The sequence below is a fragment of the Entelurus aequoreus genome, linkage group LG17, assembly GCF_033978785.1.
Source record: "Entelurus aequoreus isolate RoL-2023_Sb linkage group LG17, RoL_Eaeq_v1.1, whole genome shotgun sequence".
In the NCBI taxonomy this organism is placed as follows: Eukaryota; Metazoa; Chordata; class Actinopteri; order Syngnathiformes; family Syngnathidae; genus Entelurus; species Entelurus aequoreus.
Window position 1 is genome coordinate 20,884,000 of NC_084747.1, and position 23,039 is coordinate 20,907,038.

At 40.4% G+C, this 23,039-nt stretch overlaps 1 protein-coding gene across 4 annotated transcripts in view; it reads left to right on the top strand.

Annotated features, from left to right (window-relative positions):
* Positions 1–18,748, top strand: part of LOC133632642 (ral guanine nucleotide dissociation stimulator-like) — a 62,795-nt gene extending 44,047 nt beyond the window's left edge. For all 4 annotated transcript variants that reach the window (XM_062025189.1, XM_062025188.1, XM_062025186.1 and 1 more), the window contains exons 9-18: positions 4,937–5,014; positions 7,447–7,533; positions 14,371–14,403; positions 14,474–14,595; positions 14,687–14,782; positions 16,114–16,318; positions 17,778–17,852; positions 17,930–18,190; positions 18,255–18,369; positions 18,430–18,748. In XM_062025189.1, coding sequence (XP_061881173.1) covers positions 4,937–5,014; positions 7,447–7,533; positions 14,371–14,403; positions 14,474–14,595; positions 14,687–14,782; positions 16,114–16,318; positions 17,778–17,852; positions 17,930–18,190; positions 18,255–18,369; positions 18,430–18,605 — 1,248 coding nt within the window. In that variant the 3' untranslated portion in view covers positions 18,606–18,748. The remainder of the gene's footprint in view (positions 1–4,936; positions 5,015–7,446; positions 7,534–14,370; positions 14,404–14,473; positions 14,596–14,686; positions 14,783–16,113; positions 16,319–17,777; positions 17,853–17,929; positions 18,191–18,254; positions 18,370–18,429) is intronic.
* The last annotated feature ends 4,291 nt before the right edge of the window (positions 18,749–23,039 follow it).

The following is a 23,039-nucleotide window of genomic DNA, read 5'->3' on the forward strand; positions in this document are numbered from 1 at the left end:
AAGTTTAATATAAGTATAAGCCGCACCCACTAAATTTGAGAAGGAAATAGCGTTTCCATATATTAGCCGCACTATAAGTCGCAGATATATACATGAGTTATTTACGCAGTAAGATTCTGTAAATGTTTATTTTTCCAATTGATGTCTGTAACACGGCAGTAAAACGGCTGATCAAACAAAACAGAAGTCATCATCAGGGGCCCACTCGCTGCGCAAGCTAGCTCTCCAATCAGCTAAACAGACTCAATAACTCCACGGTGACGTTTTGGTGAATTTACTGAGGAGTTTGTGAAACTGAAACCATACAAAAAGAATGCCGTTGTAAGTTAATAGTACTAACACAGACATACGTGTTAGCGTATTAACTCATGCTAACGCCGCTACCTGCATTACATTACGATAGCGTGTAGAAATATGCATGAAAACACTCCTGCAGACATCACACAGGACGGTTTGGTAAATAAGAATTGTTTAAGTTACCGTATTTTCCGGACACCCACTAAATTTTAAAAGAAAAATGTATTTTTCCATGTATTAGCCGCACCAGACTATAAGACGCAGATGTATACAGTATGTTTTGAAATGAGTTAAGTACACAGGAATATTTCATAAATGTTTATTTACATACCTTAATTGTTTCCAAACGGCCGTAAAACGGCTGATCAAACAAAACAGAAGTCCTCGTCATGGACCCACCCAATCAGCTGTACAGACTCAATAACTCCACGGTGACGTTTTGGTGAATTTACTAAACTAAAACAATACAAAAAGAGTAAGTTAATGATACTTACACAGACATACCTGTTAGCATATTAGCTGATGCTAACGACGCTAGCTTGATTAAATCACGACAGCACGTACAAATATGCATGAAAACACTCCTACAGACATCACACACGTCGTCATTTATTATGCTGTCAAAAAGTATTATTTTCCACTTTTCTCCGCTTGTTTAAATAAAGATCGATTATTTCCAGTGGCAAAATGTTTTTTCTGGACACACGCTGCCCAGGCTGTTGCAATCATAGAGATGTACTTTATATCATAAAATACTTCCTTTATCAATGTTGTGATGTCCAAGTGCCAGAGGTGCTCATAGGGTTGTCCCGATACCAATATTTTGGTACCGGTACCAAAATGTATTTCGATACATTTTTTAATTCTTTTTTTAAAAAAGGGGACCACAAAAAATTTCATTATTGGCTTTATTTTAACATAAAATCTTAGGGTACAATAAACTGTTTATTATTGTAATAAAATAGTGAACAGACAACCTATCTTTTAGTAGTAAGTAAACAAACAAAGACTCCTAATTAGTCTGCTGACGTATGCAGTAACATATTGTGTCATTTATCATTCTATTATTTTGTCAACATTATAAGGGACAAACTGTAAAAATGGGTTATTAATCTACTTGTTCATTTACTGTTAATATCTGCTTATTTTCTGTTTTAACATATTCTATCGACACTTCTGTTAAAATGTAATAATCACTTATTCTTCTGTTGTTTGATACTTTACATTAGTTTTGGATGATACCACACATTTAAGTATCGATCCGATACCAAGTAGTTACAGGATCATACATTGGTCATATTCAAAGTCCTCATGTGTCCAGGGACGTATTTCGATGGAATCATAGTAGTATCGACTAGATACGCTCCTGTACTTGGTATCATTACAGTGGATGTCAGGTATAGATCCACCCATGGCGTTTGTTTACATTGTGACGCCGGTGAGCTATTGTATCCTCCTACGGTGTGTAGTGAAGCCTGTTTAGCTATTCCTCGTCCTCCAGTGATAATGTTACTTGTAAGAAACTTACTTTATTTGTCGCCATGGAGACAAGGATTAGTGATTTAGAAGTAGCTAAAACACTGCAGACTGCGAATGGACGTTAGCCGCTAGCTAGCTAGCCGTGTCTTAAAGCACCTCTTCCTGAGGGTGTTTCAGTGTTATAACTTCACCTTTATCTTCAGTTTTTAAGCCAAAATGCGTCCAGTCTCCTTTTTCTGTCTACACACTGTGTCTGCTTGTAAGTACTCTGTGTGTGTGCGCTGCCGAACATGCTCCTCTGCTCGTAAAACCAGCATTGTCACCACGTGACGACGACGCGCCGTCATGCCCGATTTAAAAAAATAAAATAAAAAAAAATAAAAAAAAGAAGTGCGGAGACCAGTACTTTTTAGAGGCAGTATAGTACCGAATATAATTAATTAGTACCGCAGTACTATACTAGTACCGGTATACTGTATAACCGTAGTTGCTAGTGTGATCAAATGTGGGTTATTTTATTGTTTTTGTTTCAAGCACTTTATATCTGAAGGAATGATGCAATACTGGAAGCGGTATTAAGGACGTAGGTGACCCGCCTCCATCTTGGAGGGAAACCCCTCTGGCCGCAGTAGATAACAGCAGGGTGTCACAGGAGACCCCGGGCACCGCCCACTTGACTCATCACTATGCAGGGTTTGCCTACTTGTGGCAGCAGGGTGTCTTAAATATCTTTGAAAATACCAATCTTTTTTGTTTCTCTCGCTTCTTTTTGCGTTTGCAATTTATTTTTTTTACGTCACAAGCAAATCAACACCGCCTGTTAGTCTTTTTAGAGCGGGGGTCTCGCAGCCGCTCGTTGAGTGGAGCGACACGCGTTTTCATGCCAGGGTTTCCAAAAGTGTCCAGGAAAAGCCAGTAGATTTAGGGATGGGCACCAAAGCCAGTATTTTACTTGGCAATCTACCAGGCAATGATTCACGCAAAGTCGATCACTCCAGCAGCACTGAGAGCCGACTTAGTCAATCAATCAATGTTTATTTATATAGCCCTAAATCACAAGTGTCTCAAAGGGCTGCACAAGCCACAACGACATCCTCGGTTTAGAGCCCACATCAGGGCAAGGAAAAACTCAACCCAGTGGGATGACAATGAGAAACCTTGGAGAGGATGTGGGTGACACCCCCCATCCCCCCACCCCCCACCCCCATCTAGTCAAATGACCTTAGACTTAGGGTTAGGGTTAGGGTTAGCAATTTTCAATGCCAACAAAGCATTTGAGTCAAAAAATGTTTACAATGCGCTATCTCGATGCTAATATACATTGAATTTGCTATTGACTTTGCTATTGACATGCTACTGATTAGCATTAGCGATTTTAAATGGCGAGTTTAACACTTCCAAATGTGTTCATGAAAACTACAACTAAGATGCACGTTACAATCAAACAGCTGTAAGTCCAATACTTACCGTATTAACACTTTGTAGGGCGCAACAACAACAAAAACTATACACTACTGCCATCCAGCGCCTTGGACTTGCAACTGTAATTGCAACTTAACGTCATACTTGCAAATGAGACTCAGAAATTTTATAATAAAACAAGATGGACATCAGTTATCATAATCAGCTCATTTTTAAATGTTGCAATAAAAAAATGGTGATCACTCCAGCAGCACTGAGAGCAGACTCAGCCAAACGACCTCTAGGCATTGTTGCAATTTTCAATGCCAACAAAGCATTTGAGTCAAAAAATTAAGCAAGGCTCCACTTTTCCAACAATGCGCTAGCTTGATGCTGATAATACATTGGTTTTGCTTTTGACATGATACTGATTAGCATTAGCGATTTTACATGGCGACTCCAAATTTGTTAATGAAAATTACAACTTGGAGGCACGTTACACTCAAACAGCTGATGTGTAATAAGTACAATACTTACAGTATTAACACTTTGTAGGGCGCAACAACAACATAAACTATACACTACTGCCATCTAGCATCTTGGACTTGCAACTGTAATTGCAACTTAACGTCATACTTGCAAATGAGACACAGAAATGTTATAATAAAACAAGACGGACATCAGTTATCATAATCAGCTCATTTTTAAATGTTGCAATAAAAAAATGGTGATCACTCCAGCAGCACTGAGAGCAAACTCAGCCAAACGACCTATAGTCAATGTTGCAATTTTTAATGCCAACAAAGCATTTGAGTGAAAAAATTAAGTAAGGTTCCGCTTTTCCAACAATGCGCTAGCTTGATGCTAATAATACATTGGCTTTGCTATTGACATGATACTGATTAGCATTAGCGATTTTACATGGCCACTCCAAATGTGTTCATGAAAACTACAACTAAGATGCACGTCAACAATCAAACAGCTGTAAGTCCAATACTTACAGTATTAACACTTTTTAGGGCGCAACAACAAAACTATACACTACTGCCATCTATCGTTTTGGACTTACAACTGTAATTGCAACATAATGTCAGACTCGCAATTTAGTAAGGCTCCACTTTTCCAACAATGCGCTAGCTTGATGCTAATAATACATTGGCTTTGCTATTGACATGCTACTGATTAGCATTAGCCATTTTACATGGCCACTCCAAATGTGTTCATGAAAATCACAACTAAGATGTACGTTACCATCAAACAGCTGCTGCGTAATAAGTACCGTACTTGCAGTATTACAACTTTTTAGGGCGCAACAAAAGACTGCGACTTAACTGACTCGCCAACACACCTTAAACCATACGCTACTGCCATCTAACGTCTTGGACTCGCAATTGCAATTGATACTTTTACCATTTAAAAACAATATTTACTAACACACACACAAAAGTACTGAAAATTGGTACCTTTGAATGCTGGTATTGATAATCAGGTACCGGGAATTGATACCGTATCGGTTCAAATGTAAACGGCACCCATCCCTAACTAGACTGGTCAGTATTTGTACCGTCTTCTTATTCTCTGGCAGACCAGGCGTGCATGAGTGTGTTAAGGGGCGGAGTTAGCACGCAAGCTACATTCACAGGCAGTCCCATCGTAATGTGTTAATGAGCGAGGCGCACAGCGTTTGTCGTAAATGTTTCTTCGTATTGTGTTCACTTAGCAACAACCATGAAACCTTTTGTGTGTCTTCCTCTCCCAGGAGGGCACGTCGAAGTTTGCCACCTTGGAGATCAACCCCAAGCGGGCTCAGAGGAGACACCAGCAGCAGAGAGACCTGGTGAGTTTCAATAGTCGCCATCTTGACTGGGGAGGGGCGGGGCTAACTGGAGTGCTTGCAAAGCAGCATTACAGCAGATTTATGGAGAACACTGCGTGAATGCTTCAAAGCATTCTTCTCCAGACTTTGGCGTGCTCTACCTTCCACATTTTTCATCCCATTCAAACCGTTCCAACTTCAAACTGTTCAGCCTATTCGGGAATCACAGGCTTTCCCTTGACAAATTCCAAAAATTCCCAGATTTCCCAGAATTCTAGGTTTTCCGAACATTTTTCCTATTCAAAATGAATTGGCTATTTTTCAAACTTCCACCATTTCCACATTTGTCAACCTATTCAAACCATTCCACCTTCAACACATTCCACTCATCCTGGACATTCAAACTATCATTTTTTCCAATTTAAAAAAAATTCCAGGAGATCCCAGTTTCCCAAACCCTATTTTCCCCCTTTTTTCTGTCGACTACTCCTCCCACATTTTTCAACCCACTTCAACCGTTCCATCGTCAAAACAGTCCTCTTAATCAGGACAAAAAAGCAAAGTTGTTTTTTGAACCGGAAAAATTCCCAATTTTCCAGGAATTCCGCAATACCATTTCATTTCTCAATTAAAAATGTTACCACTTCAACATTTCTCGACCTTTTGAAAAATTCCAACACCAACCATTTAAACTAATTCAGAAAATTCTATTTTCCCTGAAATCCCTATTTTTTTATGAAATTCCCATTGAAATGAATGTGCCATTTTTCAAAATTCCACAACTTCTAAATTTTTCATTTAATTTAAACCGTTTCAACTTCAAAATATTCAGCCTGTTCAAGAATTGTGTGCACTACTTCAACAATTCGAAAAAAAATTCCCGGATTTCCTGGAATTCCCCATTTTTAGGGACAATTTCCCAATTCAAAATGAATTGGCCATTTTGCAAACTTCCACAATTCGCACATTTTTCAATCTATTCAAACCATTCCTCCTTCAACACATTCCACTCATCCTGGACATTCAAACTATCATTTTTCCAATTTCAAAAAAATTCCTGGAGATTCCAGTTTCCTAAACCCTATTTTCACCCTTTTTTCTGTCGACTACTCCTCCCACATTTTTCAACCGTTCCACTTTCAAAACATTCCTCTTAATCAGGACCTAAAAAAAAAAGTTGTTTTTTGAACCGGAAACCTTTCCCGGTTTTCCAGGAATTCCGTAATACCATTTCTCAATTAAAAATGTTACTACTTCAACATTTCTCGACCGTTTTGAAAATTTCCAACACCAACCATTTCAACTCATTCAGAACATTCAACCATTTTCCAAAAAATCCCCGCTTTTCCCGGAATTGCCACATTTTTATGAATTTCCCATGGGACATTTTTAAAAATTCCACAACTCCTACATTTTTTATCTAATTTAAACCGTTTCAACTTCAAAATATTCAGCCTGTTCAGGAATTGTGTGCACTACTTCAACAATTCTAAAAAAAAATTTTTAGGGACATTTTCCCCATCCAAAAATAATTGGCCATTTTACAAACTTCCACAATTACCACATTTTTCAACCGATTCAAACCATTCCAACATCAACACATTCAATTCATCCTGGAAATTCAAACAACCATTTTTCCACATTCAACAAATTTCCAGCAATTCCTGTTTTTTTCTTACCTTATTTCCAACCTTTTTTAGTGCGATGACTCCTTTCACATTTTTCAACCCATTTCAACCGTTCCACAGTCAAAACATTCCTCTTAGTCAGGACAAAAAAACAAGTTGGTTTAAGAACTTGATAAAATCCCGGTTTTCTCGAAATTCCGTAATACCATTTTTCAATTAAAAAACTGTTACTACTTGAACATTTCTTGACCGATTTAAACAATTCCAGCACCAACCAATGCAGCTCATTCAGGACATACATGCTCCTTATCATTTTTCCCCCCAAAATTCCCCAATTTTCAGGAAGTTCCCATTGAAATGAATGAGAAATTTTTCCAAGTTGCACAATTCCCACATTTTTCAACTTATTCAAACCATTCCAACATCAACACATTCCACTCATCCTGGACATTCAAACTAACACTTTCCCAAGTTCCAAACCAAATTCCGTTTTTCCTAGAAATTCACACCCTTCAACACTCAAACCATTCCAACATTCCTAACTATTCTTGCATTCATACTACATTCTGTCAACATTTCACTTCAACTTCAGCATTGGAGCATTCACTCATCTCGTTAGCAAGTACAGTCCTTGTCTCAGGCGCCATCTAGTGGCAGGAATATGACTTTGTTCCCCTGGTGTGTTGCTAGGTTACCGCCAACTAACTTTAGCTGCCCTATGTTTAGTCCTGGAGAGAGAAAAAGCACTAAATCAAGGGTTACCATGGCGATAGAAGAGTGTCATGTGACCAATGTGAATGCGCACTAACGCTGGTCTGGGATCAGGGCGTGATGCAGGGCACCATTCCCTACCTGGGCACCTTCCTGACGGACCTGGTGATGATGGACACGGCCATGAAGGACTACATGGAGGTCAGTGCGGGGGTCCGGGAAACACCACGGGACGTTTGCTTGAAAAAATGTCTGATATTTGCTGAAGGTGTTCAATGTTAATCCCAAGAAGGCAAATATTCAAATAACACTCTCCTGCAAAATACTTATTATAGTTTTTGTGTTATTGTTTGACAGTTTGTGTATGTTATTAACTTGTTGTTATTCCCCACTCCTTTGTGCTGCTAAATATTTATTTTCTAACTATTACACCTTTTTCTCTTATGAATAATAACATGTTAATAACATAAAAACTGTAATAGATGGCCAAAAACAATGTGGCAGAACAAACCTTTGAGACAAGTTTAGGAGATGGGGGGGGTTATGAATAATAACACGTTAATAATACAAAAAGTATAACTATTTTATATAAAAACTATAATAAACAAAACATTTTGCAGCACAAACTTTTGAGAAAAGTTTGGGGAGATTTTGACAAGGCGGGGTGGTCATGAATAATAACACACGAATAACAAACTATAAAATGTTAATAATATAAGTATAAAACATTAACAACATAAGAACTTTAATAGACATAAATAGTTTGCAGCACGAACAAATGGGACAAGTTTGGGGAGATTTTGACAAGGTGGGGGCCTGTTTATGAATAATAACACAATAACTACATGTTCATAACATACAAATTTTAACAATGTCATAATATAAACTAATAGTTAATAACATAAAAACTATAATGGATGAATAACTGTTGTAGTACAAAGGAATGGGACAAGTTTGGGGAGATTTTGACAAGATGGGGGACTGTTATGGTAAATGGGTTATACTTGTATAGCGCTTTTCTACCTTCAAGGTACTCAAAGCGCTTTGACACTTTTTCCACATTCACCCATTCACACACACATTCACACACTGATGGCGGGAGCTGACATGCAAGGCCCTAACCACGACCCATCAGGAGCAAGGGTGAAGTGTCTTGCTCAAGGACACACGGATCGTGGCGAGGTTGGTAGAAGGTGGGGATTGAACCAGTAACCCTCAGGTTGCTGGCACGGGCACTCTCCCAACTGCGCCACGCCGTCCCCAACACATAATTGTAATTATGGTGTTATTATTATGAATAATAACACCATAATTACACTTTAATAACATAAAAACCATAACAATTTGATAACATAAAAACTATAATAGACAGCAAATTGTTGCAGCACAAACAAATGAGACCAGTTTGGGGAGATTTTGACATGGTGGGGCCTGTTAGGAATAATAACACAATTACACGTTAATAAACAAAAACCATAACATTTAAATAAAAACTATTATAGACCCAAGAAGATATGTGTGAAGTTGGCAAATATTCAAATAACACTGTGCTGCAAAATACTTATTATAGTTTTTGTTATTGTTTGACAGTTTGTGTATGTTATTAACGTGTTATTATTCATAACCAGACCCCCACTCATTTGTGCTGTAAAATATGTATTTTCTAACTATTACACTTTTTCTCTTATGTATAATAACACGTTAATAACATAAAAATTATAATAGATGGACAAATACAAAAAGTACAACAATTTTACATAAAAACTGTAATAGACATTTAGGCAGCACAAATAATAGGGTCAAGTTTGGGGAGATTTTGACAAGGTGGGGGGTTCATGAATAATAACATGATAATTAAATGTTAACAACATAAAAACTATAACAGTTAGACAAAACATTTTGGCAGCACAAATCATTGAGACAGGTTTGGGGAGATTTTGACAAGGTGGGCGTGCTAGGTATGAATAATAACACGATAATTACATGTTACCATAAACTCAGTGGCGGGCCGTGCATTTTGCACCTAGGCCTTCATTGATGTCCTGTGTCCAATGATTACCTCTCAAAATACCATCATTGATGTCACCACATGACCATTGCTGGAGAAATACTACTCAGAAACACATTTACGCACTACTGTGCACTAAAACAAATCAACAGTGTACAAAACAGGTTATTTTCTGGCGCATTTAAAAATCAATAAACCCGCATGAGCAATTAAAACATATCTTATGTGGTACTTTCAACATTGAAATTGCAAAAAACATATTAAATGTGAAAAAATAAACAAATAAAATATCTGAACTCACAATCAGTAGAACCCATTCGAGGTTCCCGGGGTTGGCCGACATGGTCTCACAAGATGTAGTTTCTCTTTAAATATCCTTCTTGAAAATGGCCTTGCAAATATATGTGTTGTCTTGTCTAGTCATAAAAGATGCAGACGAGGCGTGTTGGCTGACTTCTTAAAGGCCTACTGAAACCCACTACTACCGACCACGCAGTCTGATAGTTTATATATCAATGATGAAATCTTAACATTGCAACACATGCCAATACGGCCGGGTTAACTTATAAAGTGCAATTTTAAATTTGCCGCTAAACTTCCGGTTCGAAACACCTCTGAGGATGACGTATGCGCGTGACGTAGCCAGTAGAACACGGGTATGGCTTCCACATTGAAGCCAATACGAAATAGCTGTTTTCATCTCATTCTGGATGTATTCTGGACATCTGTGTTGGTGAATCTGTTGCAATTATGTTCATTGCATTATGGAGAAAGAAGCTGAGCAAGCAAAGAAGAAAGTTCTTGGTGCAAAGCGGACGTATTTTGCGAAGGAAGTCAGCAGCAACACAACACAGCCGGTGTTTCATTGTTTACATTCCCGAAAGATGCAGTCAAGATCGAAGAACTCGGATAACAGAGACTCTAACCAGGAGGACTTTTGACTTCGATACACAGACGCCTGTAGAGAACTGGGACAACACAGACTCTTACCAGGATTACTTTGATTTGGATGACAAAGACGCAGACGTGCTACCGTGAGTATGCAGCTTTGGCTTCCAAACATTTGATTGCTTGACCGTACGTGCGCGTCACGTACGTAACTTTGTTTAAATATATAAGTTTTATAAAACCTTGGGTTAGGTGAACGGTCTTTTGGGCTGAGTGATTGTGTGTGTTGATCAGGTGTTTGAATTGTATTGGCGTGTTCTATGGAGCTAGGAGCTAGCAGAGGAGCTAGGAGCTAGCATAACAAACACATAGGTGTTTTTATGCAGGATTAATTTGTGGCATATTAAATATAAGCCTGGTTGTGTTGTGGCTAATAGAGTATATATATGTCTTGTGTTTATTTACTGTTTTAGTCATTCCCAGCTGAATATCAGGTACCGTGAGTAGCAGCTGCGCTTCCAAACATTTGATCGCTTGCCAGTACGTGCGCGTCACGTACGTTACTTTGTTTAAATATATAAGCTTTATGAACCTTGGGTTAGGTGAACGGTCTTTTGGGCTGAGTGATTGTGTGTGTTGTGCAGGTGTTTGAATTGGATTGGCGGCTTATATGGAGCTAGGAGCTAGCATAGGAGCTAGGAGCTAGCATAACAAACACTGAGGTGTTTTTATGCAGGATTAATTTGTGGCATGTTAAATATAAGCCTGGTTGTGTTGTGGCTAATAGAGTATATATATGTCTTGTGTTTATTTACTGTTGTAGTCATTCCCAGCTGAATATCAGGTCACCCACGGCTCTCACAGCATCTTCCCTATCTGAATCGCTTCCACTCCCCACTAGTCCTTCACTTGCACTTTACTCATCCACAAATCTTTCATCCTCGCTCAAATTAATGGGGAAATTGTCGCTTTCTCGGTCCGAATCTCTCTCACTTCATGCGGCCATCATTGTAAACAATAGGGAACTTTGCGTATATGTTCAATTGACTACGTCACGCTACTTCCGGTAGGGGCTAGCCTTTTTTTTATCAGATACCAAAAGTTGCGATCTTTATCGTCGTTGTTCTATACTAAATCCTTTCAGCAAAAATATGGCAATATCGCGAAATGATCAAGTATGACGCATAGAATAGATCTGCTATCCCCGTTTAAATAAAAAAAAATTCATTTCAGTAGGCCTTTAAAGTTTACTCCACAGCGTGCTCGTCAAAAACATCCCCAGGGCTAATCCGCATGTGTTTCACTACTGTGGCATGCTGGGTAATGGAGTTCTTATGTTCCCTGGCTCATAACATCACTATATATCTGCCTTAGGCCAGCTAGAAGGCCTTACTGACAACGACTCGTGATCTGATTGGCTATCGCAACTGTCTATCAACTGTATGTGTTCGTTCACTTACAGTGCACAGACATTGTTGATTCTGAAGGCCCAAGGCACATTTGGTACAGCACTCCAACATAAGCTAGCTGAATTCTGATTGGATAAAAACTCTATAACCTAAAAACAACAGCGCTGTAAGGAGCATAATATGACGAGAGGAGAATATGAATACTTTTAGATATTTAGGGAAAGTACATAAAAAAATAATTGTATCTTTTAATTATGATCATTATTTCTGCCAGCAGAGAAGGTCTTGCATGCCCTGATGAACCACCTCTGCATGAACTATAATAGACAAAATGGGAGGGCTGCGTATGAATAATAACATGTTAATAACATAAAAACTATAATAGTTTGGGGAGATTTTGACATGGTGGGGTTTTTCATGAATAATAACACGATAATAACAAACTATAAAATGTTAATAACATAACTATAGTAGACACAAATTGTTTGATGGGACACGTTTGGGGAGAGTTCGACAAGGCGGGGGCCTGTTAGGAATAATAACATGATAATTACATGTTATTAACATAAAAATTATAACAATTTAATAACAAAGACTATAATAGTTAATAACATGAAAATGAATAAACAAATAACCGTTGTAGTACGAAGGAATGGGACAAGTTTGGGGAGTTTTTGTCAAGGTGGGGTCTGTTATGAATAATAACAATAATTACACGTTAACATAAACTATAAAAGACAAAAACAGTTTGTGACTCAAACATTTGGGACACTTTTCTGGAGATTTTATGAATAATAACTTATTACTTAAAGTGACAAACAGAAACTATAATAGACCAAATAAATGTTGCAGCACGAAAAAATGGGACAAGTTTCGGGACATTTTGACATGGTGGGGGAAGGGGGAATATGAAAAATACGTTAATTACACATTAATAACATAATGAACTGTAAAACAATAACAAAACTACTATAATAGACAAAAAACTTCCGGCAGAACAAATGTTTGAGGCAAGTTTGGGGAGGTTTTGACAAGGTGGGGGGCTGTTTACAACTAATAATACGTTAATTACATGTCAATAACATAACAACTATTGCAATGTTAAAAATGTGACAGACCAAACTGTTGCAGCACAACCTTTTGAGGCAAGTTTGGGGAGATTTTGACACGGGGGGGGGCTGTTATGAATAATACCACATTAACAACATAAAGTATACACACTTTACATCCATCCATCCGTTTTCTATCGCTTGTCCCGCAGGGGGGGGGTGCTGGAGCCTATCTCAGCTGCATTGGGGCGGAAAGCGGGGTACACCCTGGACAAGTCACCTCATCACAGGGCCAACACATTTTACATAACAACGATAATATTTACACCACAAAAATATAGTAGCACAATCATTTGGGACAAGTTTGTGGATATTTTGATATGACGTCAGGGGTCAGAAAATGTATTTTGAATACAAACTCCAAAAGCAGTGATGTTGTCACGTTGTGTAAATGGTAAATAAAAACAGAATACAATGATTTGCAAATCCTTTTCAACTTATATTCAATTGAATAGACTGCAAAGACAAGATATTTCATGTTTACACTGAGAAACGTCTTTTTTTTTTGTTGCAAATAATCATGAACTTAGAGTTTAATGGCAGCAACACGTTGCAAAAAAGTTGTCACAGGGGCATTTTTACCACTGTGTTACATGGCCTTTCCTTTTAACAACACTCCGTAAAGGTTTGGGAACTGAGGAGACACATTTTTGAAGTGGAATTCTTTCCCATTCTTGCTTGATGTACAGCTTAAGTTGTTCAACAGTCCGGGGGTCTCTGTTGTGGTATTTTAGGCTTCATATTGCACCACACATTTTTAATGGGAGACAGGTCTGGACTACAGGCAGGCCAGTCTAGTACCCACACTCTTTTACTATGAAGCCACGCTGTTGTAACACATGGCTTGGCATTGTCTTGCTGAAATAAGCAGGGGCGTCCATGATAACGTTGCTTGGATGGCAACATATGTTGCTCCAAAACCTGTATGTACCTTTCAGCCTTAATGGTGCCTTCACAGATGTATAAGTTACCCATGTCTTGGGCACTAATACACCCCCATACCATCACAGATGCTGGCTTTTACACTTTGCAATAGCTAGTTGAGAAATATTGTTCTTAAACTGTTGGACAATTTGCTCAGGCATTTGTTGACAAAGTGGTGACCCTCGCCCCATCCTTGTTTGTGAATGACCGAGCATTTCATAGAAGCTGTTTTTATACCCAATCATGGCACCCACCTGTTCTCAATTAGCCTGTTCACCTGTGGGATGTTCCAAATAAGTGTTTGATGAGCATTCCTCAACTTTCTCAGTCTTTTTTGCCACTTGTGCCAGCTTTTTTCAAACATGCTGCAGGCATCACATTCCAAATGAGCTAATATTTGCAAAAAATAACAAAGTTTCTCAGTGTGAACATTAAATATCTGTCTATTCAGTTGTCTATTCAATTGAATATAAGTTGAGAAGGATTTGCAAATCATTTTATTCTCTTTTTATTTACCATTTACACAACGTGACAACTTCACTGTTTTTGGGGTTTGTAATTTACAAACGTATAACGGTGTTATTTGAATATTTGCAATGAGAAGGGGGCGGGGCCAGAAAGAATCACATTTGTATATTGTGTAAACGCCTGACCCACTAATAAAGCTGCAGTCAAACAAAAGGTCCTGTGTGTCTTTCAGGGCGGTCTGATCAACTTTGAGAAGAGAAGGAAGGTGCGTGTCAGCCCTCACCAAACGCTCGCGCGCGCAACACGGTGCCGTAGTTAACATGTTGGTGTTGCAGGAGTTCGAGGTGATCGCACAGATCAAACTGCTGCAGCTGGCCTCCAACAACTACAGCTTCACTCAGGACGGACACTTCCGCGAGTGGTTCGCCAGCGTGGAGAAGCTCAGCGAGGCCGACAGGTGAGACCCCCCCAGCTCCCAGTGGCCCCCCCAGCTCCCAGTGGCCCCCCCCCCGCCCGGCGTCACCAAAGCTCTCCCCTCTGTTCCACAGCTACCAGCTGTCGTGTGACATCGAGCCGCTGTCCGAGTCGGCCAGCAACACCCTCCGCGCCAAGAAGAACGGAGGAATCATGAAGCGCTGGAGCGAGTAAGTTAGCACTGCTAGCTTAGCGACCTCGTTGTGCAACCATGTCATTTATACTTTTACAACCAAGGAATAAACTGACAATGAGCAATGGAACCGTGCAGAATAAAGGTTGGCTCTTATGCCGCTAGCTTAATGCTAACATGTAATGGACAATCCCATTGACAAGCTAACAAAAATTAGCATCCCTTCTTTACGTCTCCCAGGCGACTCTTCTGACTGCCACAAAAAGCTTACTCCAGTAGTTCAGTGAGTCTCCATTATTTTCTGTCACGCCCCGCCAGCGAAAAAAAATTGTTCACGCCCCCCCCTGAAGTTAATGTTTGCTTTTTCTCTAGCTAGTTCTTTACTAACACTGAAGATGCTAATATGCTATTGCCTCTCATGCCCCCCCTTACTCCACTTGTACAGTGATTCTCCATTATTTTCTGTCACGCCCCCCAGGGAAAAAAAATGTTCACGCCCCCACTGAAGTTAATGTTTACTTTTTCTCAAGCTAGTTCTTTACTAACACTAAAGATGCTAATATGCTATTGCTTCTTATGCCGCCCTTACTCCACTAGTACAGTGATTCTCCATTATTTTCTGTCACGCCCCCCCAGGGAAAAAAAAAATTCACGCCCCCCCTGAAGTTAATGTTTACTTTTTCTCAAGCTTGTTCTTTACTAACACTAAAGATGCTAATATACTATTGCCTCTCACGCCCTCCTTACTCTACTAGTACAGTGGTTCTCCATTATTTTCTGTCACAACCCCCCCCAGGGAAACAATTTTTTCACGCCCCCCCCTGAAGTTAATGTTTACTTTGTTATCAAGCTAGTTCCTTACTAACACTAAAGATGCTAATATGCTATTGCCTCTCATGCCCCCCCTTACTCCACTAGTACAGTGATTCTCCATTATTTTCTGTCACGCTCCCCCAGGGAAAATATGTTTTCACGCCTCCCCTGAAGTTAATGTTTACTTTTTCTCAAGCTAGTTCTTTACCAACACTAAAGATGCTAATATGCTATTGCCTCTCATGCCCCCCCCCTTACTCCACTAGTACAGTGATTCTCCAGGGGAAAAAAGTTTTCACCCCCCCCTCCTCCTCCCCCCCCCCCCCCCCCCCCCCCCTGGAAAGTGAAAGTAAACAGTTGAGAAAATGTAGAAATCAACATCATGAAGGATGGCCATCGAACATACGTCATTATAAGCTTGTCCACGACGCCCCCTAGACATGTAGAAACAATTTCACTTTTTTTTTTAATCGTCGCTGTAGACAGAGGACTTCCTGTACTTTTGTACGCTAAGGAAGGTTTTGGTCGCTGTGTCTAAACGTTCCTTCTGCGCAGTCGACAGCTGGCAGAGGGCGCTTCCGGCGCCGTGGGTTCTCATTCCAAGTCCTTTGACCACGCCCACTTCAGGCCGTACCAAGGCGGCGGCGGCGGGGACAGCGGCGACGCCCTCAGCGTCACCTCCGTCAGCTCCAGCGGCTCGGACCTGGAGGACGTCAACGCCAGCTTCCTGTCGGACTCCCCGGAGGGACACGAGAGGAAGGTGAGGTCGTTAGCGCTAGATGCTAATATATTATTGCCTCTCACGCCCCCCCCCATACCCCACTAGTACTGTGGTTCTCCATTATTTTCTGTCACGCCCCCCCCTGAATTTAATGTTGACTTTTTATCAAGCTAGTTCATTACTAACACTAAATATGCTAATATGCTATTGCCCCTCACGCCCCCCTTACTCCACTAGTACAGTGATTCTCAATTATTTTCTGTCACGCCCCCCCAGGGAAAAGTTTTTTTCACGCCCCCCTGAAGTTATTGACTTTTTATCATGCTTGTTCCTTACTAACGCTAAAGATGCTGATATGTTATTGCCTCTCAAGCCCCCCCATACCCCACTAGTACAGTGGTTTTCAATTATTTTCTGTCACGCCCCCCAGGGAAAAAAAAATGTCAAGCCCCCCCTGAAGTTAATGTGTACTTTTTGTCAAACTAGTTATTTACTAACACCAAAGATGCTAATATGCTACTGCCTCTCACGACCCCCCTTACTCCACTAGTACAGGGTTTTCCATTATTTTCTGTCACGCCCCCCCTGAATTTAAAGTTTACTTTTTTATCAAGCTAGTTCTTTACTAACACTAAAGATGCTAATATGCTAATGCCTTTCACGCCCCCCCCTGAAGTTAATGTTTACTTTTTATCAAGCTAGTTATTTATCAACATTAAAGGTGCTAATATGCTATTGCCTCTCACACCCCCCTTACTCCACTAGTACAGTGGTTCTCAATTATTTTCTGTCACACCTCTCCAGGGAAAACATTTTTTTCACGCGCCCTCTGAAGTTAATGTTTACTTTTCATCAAGCTAGTTCTTTACTAACACCAAAGATGCTAATATGCTATTGCCTCTCACGACCTCCACTAGTACAGTGGTTCTCCATTATTTTCTGTCACGCCCCCCCTTGAAGTTAATGTTTACTTTTTTATCAAACTAGTTCTTTACTAACACTAAAGATGCTATCATGCTATTGCCTCTCACGCCCCCCCTTACTCCACTAGTACAGCGGTTCTCAATTAGTTTCTGTCACGCCCCTTCAGGAAAAACATTTTTGTCACACCCACCTGAAGTTAATGTTTACTTTTTTTTATCAAGCTAGTTCTTTATTACCACTAAAATGCTAATATGCTATTGCCTCTCACGCCCCCCCTTACTCCACTAGTACAGTGGTTCTCCATTATTTTCTGTCACGCCCATCCAGGGAAAACATTTTTTTATAAGCCCCCTGAAGTTAATGTTGACTTTTTCTCAAGCTAGTTGTTTACTAACACTAAAGATGCTAGTATGCTATTGCCTCTCACGCCCCTCTTTACTCCACTAGTACAGTGATTATTCGTTATTTTCTGTCACGCCCCTGCAGGGAAATCGGGTTTATGTCACACACCCCCCTGAAGTGAATGTTTACTTTTTATCAAGCTAGTTCTTTACAGTCTTGTGTTTGGGTTCAGACGTCGACGCCGTCAGTCAAACTTTCCGTTTCTGCGTTGGGAAGAGAAGCACCCTCTGCAGACACCACTTCCACGGTGAGTTTCCTTCTTAAAAGATGGCGGGGGGGCGGAGCTAGCACTGGGTGACCCGCCCACTTGTTTATCACAAACAGTTCTGGGAGTGCACCTCGCTGTCTTCGCTGGACACGTCCGGGATGGGCTCCAGCTCAGGCTCCGCCTCCGGCTCCAGCACGGCCTCGTCCTCCTCCGTGTCCTCGTCCACGCCGCTGTCGCGCTCGCACAAGCGCTCGGCGTCGGCCGTGTCCAACTACTCCACGCTGTCTCTGCCGCTGTACAACCAGCAGGTGGACGACTGCTGCATCATCCGCGTCAGCCTGGACGTGGAGAACGGCAACATGTACAAGAGCATCCTGGTGAGGGCGTCCTACCGACACGCCGTGACACGTGACTGACCTTTGCCCCTCCCCCCCCGCGCAGGTGACCAGTCAGGACAAGACGCCCGCCGTCATCAGGAAGGCGATGATCAAACACAACCTGGAGCGGGAGAAGACGGAGGACTACGAGCTGGTGCAGAAGATCTCGGAGGACAAAGGTAACGTTCGCGCCGACACCTCCGGCGTCCGTCCCCTTGACGCCTCCCCTCTGCCCGCAGAGCTGCGGATCCCCGACAACGCCAACGTCTTCTACGCCATGAACTCCAGCGCCAACTACAACTTCGTCCTGAAGAAGCGGGGCCCGGCGCGGCCCCCGCGCGCCAAGACCGTGGCCAGCTCCACGCTGCCTCGCATGAAGCAGAAGGGACTGAAAATCGCCAAAGGGATCTTCTGAAGGAGGGGCACTTCCTGTTGTGGGCGGAGCTCGACGCCAACAAACAGGAAGTGGGCGGAGTCAAGTGGCCTCGCTTTGTTTACATCAGCCAGCCGGGGAGACATTTTGATGTGACGCAGCTGGAGTGTTGCGCTTTTTTTTTTGTACTCCCGCAGCCTCGCCAGCTCGCCCCCTGCTGGCGCCGAGTGCGCACAAACGCCACAATTCCCGGGAGTTTGAATATTCCCGCACTTCAGCGTGCCGCCCCCGCATCGTCCTGACCGTGATGCTTCCATCTCTTGAACGCTGCCGCGGTCGGTGAATGTCCAGCGGGCGCAGCCGTGAGTCACATGGCACCGTGTCGTCTGCGGTCAGGAAGTAGGAGAGGATGGGCGGAGCCAAGAAGAAGTGTGTACATAAACATCCGCTGTCCAGTGTTTCCTCTGAAGACTTTCACTTCCTGTACAGTTTTTTTGATTTCCTTTGGCCTCCATGCTCATGACGGTGCTGCTAAGTCTCTCCCTCAAGACGTCCACCTGCCGCCATGTTGGAACTCCTCTCATAGTGTCACCTTAAAAAGTACCACTTTATTTCAAACAACCACGAGTACAGTGGTTCTCATTATTTTCTCTCACGCCCCCCCCCCTGATGTTAATGTTTACTTGTTATCAAGCTAGTTCTTTACTAACACTAAACATGCTAATATGCTATTGCCTCTCACGCCCCCCCTTACTTCACTCGTAGTGATTCTACATTATTTTCTGTCACGCCCCGCCAGGGTCAAAAATAGTTTTCACGCACTCCCAAAGTTTATGTTTATTTCTTGTCAAGATAAATAGTGTCAAAAAAGTTCTGTGCTAACACTAAAAAATGCTATTACGCTATTGCCTCTCACGCCCCCTCTTCCCCCGACACCTCACGGCACCCCCAAGGGAGGGCCTGCCCCACTATTTAAGAAGCTCTTCATTAAAGGGGCTGTTTGGAACTCGCTCGGATTTACATATTCCGAGGGGACAGATTTTTTTCACGCCCCCCCTGAAGTGAATGTTTATTTATATGTTTAGTTATTGCCCCTCACCCCCCTCGCTGAAGTTAATGTTTTTGTTTCAAGATAGTTAGTGTCAAGATAGTTCAGTGCTAACACTAAAAAAATGCAATTACGCTTTTGCCTCTCACGCCCCCTCTTCCCCCGACACCTCACGGCACCCACCAGGGGGGGCCTGCCCCACTATTTAAGAAGCTCTTCATTAAAGGGGCTGTTTGGAACTCGCTCAGATTTACATTTTCCGAGAGGACAGATGTTTTTCATGCCCCCCCTGCAGTGAATGTTTATTTATGTGTTTAGTTATTGGCCCTCACGCCCCCCTGAAGTTAATGTTTTTGTTTCAAGATAGTGTCAAGATAGTTCAGTACTAACACTAAAAATGCTATTACGCCCCCTCAAGGTTGCCCCCCCCGCCCCCTCCCCTTATTTAAGAAGCACTGACATAATTTTTTGAAGCCCCCCTGGCACACACCCCACTATTTGAGAAGCACTACACTAGGAGGACTCCAGGTCCAGGAACTGAAGCCCAAATTAAGTATATTTTTAGTGTTTTTGTCCCATGTCTTTCTGTGTCTTCGAACGCAACATTTGGGTTCCAGGAAGTACATTTGTACCAAAACTTCCTGGACGACTTTTATTGGCGCCTAAAAACCTTGAAATGGATTTTCCAACATGGCGGCTAAGAAGCAGTCTGTTCCCTCAGCACGTCCGTGTGAAAAAAAAAATCAATAATATTGGTAAGTGTGAGGTTCTGACCCGAGCAATGCATTATGGGTAATGTAGGAAACCACTCGCTTGTCGTCTGTCACTGCCACAGGACTGCCACTGCCCGCCGTCTTTTGCCTTTTTCTTTTCTTTTGTTGACGGTCTGTCTGGTCGGATGAACCGCGGTCGGAGGCAGGAAGTCGAGGCGGTGACGAGCAGGTCACATGACCACGACGTCCAGCACTGTGAACGCCCGTTTCCATGCCCGCCTTGTCGTTTGAGAAGAAGAAGTTGGAGAAGATTGAAAAGTTAAAAGTTGTTTGTTGATTGCGTAGAAAACATTTAAGCGGCTCCTTTTAGCGTGTGTGTGTGTGTGTGTGTGTGTGTTTGAGAGGAAATAAAGCTAATTGTGAATTTCTGTGCAGCTGGCGTTTCCATGGTAACGAGGCGGTTATTGGACTGCTGGGTGTTGTCATGACGTTCCTGTGTGTGTGTGTGTGTGTGTGTGTGTGTGTGTGTGTGTGTGTGTGTGTGTGTGTGTGTGTGTGTGTGTGTGTGTGTGTGTGTGTGTGTGTGTGTGTGTGTGTGTGTGTGTGTGTTGCCCCCCACCGTGCTCGGGTGCCATTTTCCCATCGGAACTAAAAGATCAACACGCTTTTTTCTAACTCTTGACGACTATTTCTCCCCAAGAACACAAGTTTTTATTTATTGATGTGTACATATGGTTCTCTTGTACATTCCCTCCTCTCTTGGTTATAAATTAATATATTCATGTAAATATGAATAAACATCACCTTTATTAAAGAACAGCATGTTTCTCATTGAATGGAAAACATGGCGCCTACTTTTTTGGAAAATGGTGGAAAAAGTAACGTTTATGGTAAGATTTTAAATTCCAATAATTGTTTAGATCAGTGGTGTCCAAAGTGCGGCCCGGGGGCCATTTGCGGCACATTGTAGAAATACTCTTTAACAAAACATTGATAAATACTTATAATCAACGGATAGATCAGGGGTTGATCTAGAGACTTAGGTCTTGAAAGTTAAAAAAAAAAAAGTATGACTTATTTTTAACACTTTAATGACTGGGACCCTTTTGGGTGCCCAAGATTTTTAGTGGGATTTTTTTGACGGTCATTGCTCAAAAAATAAAAGTAAATGAAAATAAATGTTTTTATGAATTATTGGCATATAAAAGGCTCCAACTACTTCACAACAAATATTCCACTTTGAAATCTTTTTTGGGGGGAAATATATCATATTTTGTGTTTTTGCTATATATAAAAACTAATTTTTCTTTGACGAAAGGCCATAAAACACACCAAAAAAATTAAAGAGATTGAAGTGTTGAAAGTAAAAAAAATGTTTTTTAAAGTATGACTTATTTTGAACACTTTTATGAGTGGGACCCTTTTGGGTACCCAAGAATGTTCGTGTTTTTTTGTTTTTCTTAACTAATTTCTCAAAAAAAGTATAGTATATTAAAATAAAATAAAAAAATTTAATTATTGACATAGTTAAGGCTCCAATTACTTCACATCAAATATTCCACCAAGGAATATTATTTTGGGGGGGAAAAATTGCATATTTTTTGTTTGCAATATAAAAAAAAACTAAGTTTTCTTAGACAAAAGGGCATAAAACACACAAAAAATTGTTTTAAATAAAAACTTATAATTGGCAGATCTAAGTTTATTTAGAGATTTAAGTGTTGAAAGTTAAAAAAATAAATGCAAATATGACTTATTTTTAACACTTTTATGAGATTTTTGGTGGGATTTTTATTTTTTTTTTAACTGTCATTGCTCAAAAAATAAAAGTAAATTAAAATCAATGTTGTTATGAATTATTGACATATTTAAGGCTCCAATTACTTCACATCAAATATTGCATATTTCGTGCGTTTTCCATTTAAAAAAAAAAAAGTTTTCTTAAACAAAAAGGGCATAAAACACACACACACACACACACAAATAATAAAATATTTTAATCGATGAATAGATCTGAAGTTGATCTAGAGTTTTGAAAGTAAAAAAAAAAATGTCTGACTTATTTTTAAAACTTTTATGAGAATTTTTGAGTTTTTTTTTTTTTTTTCAAACTAATTGCTCAAAACAATATTAATACATTAATGTCAATGGTGTTATAAATGATTGACCTATTTAGGCTCCAAATACTTCACATCAAATATTGTACTTTGAAATATTCTTGTTGGGAAAATATAGCATATTTTTGCCATAAAAAAAGTTTTCTTTGACAAAAAGGGCACACAAAAAAAATATTTAAAACTTTTAATCAACGGATAGAGCTGAAGTTGATCTAAATATTTAAGTGTTGAAAACAAAAAAACTTAACACTTTGATGAGTGGGACCCTTTTGGGTCCCCAAGTATTATTGTGGGATATGTTTTTTTGTTATTAACTTTCATTGCTCAAAAAAGTAATAGTAAATTAAAATCAATGATGTTATGAAATATTTACCTATTTAACACTTATTTTAAACAAATATTCCATGAAAATATTTCATGTTTTGTGCGTTTGCCATAAAAAAACGTTTTCTTTTTCAAAAAGGGCAAAAAATATTTCCAAAAAATAATACAAATGTTATCGACGGATAGAGCTGAAGTTGATCTAAATATTTAAGTGTTGAAAGCAAAAAAATACTAATTTTTAACATTTTTGTGAGTGGGAAGGGTCCCCAAGGAT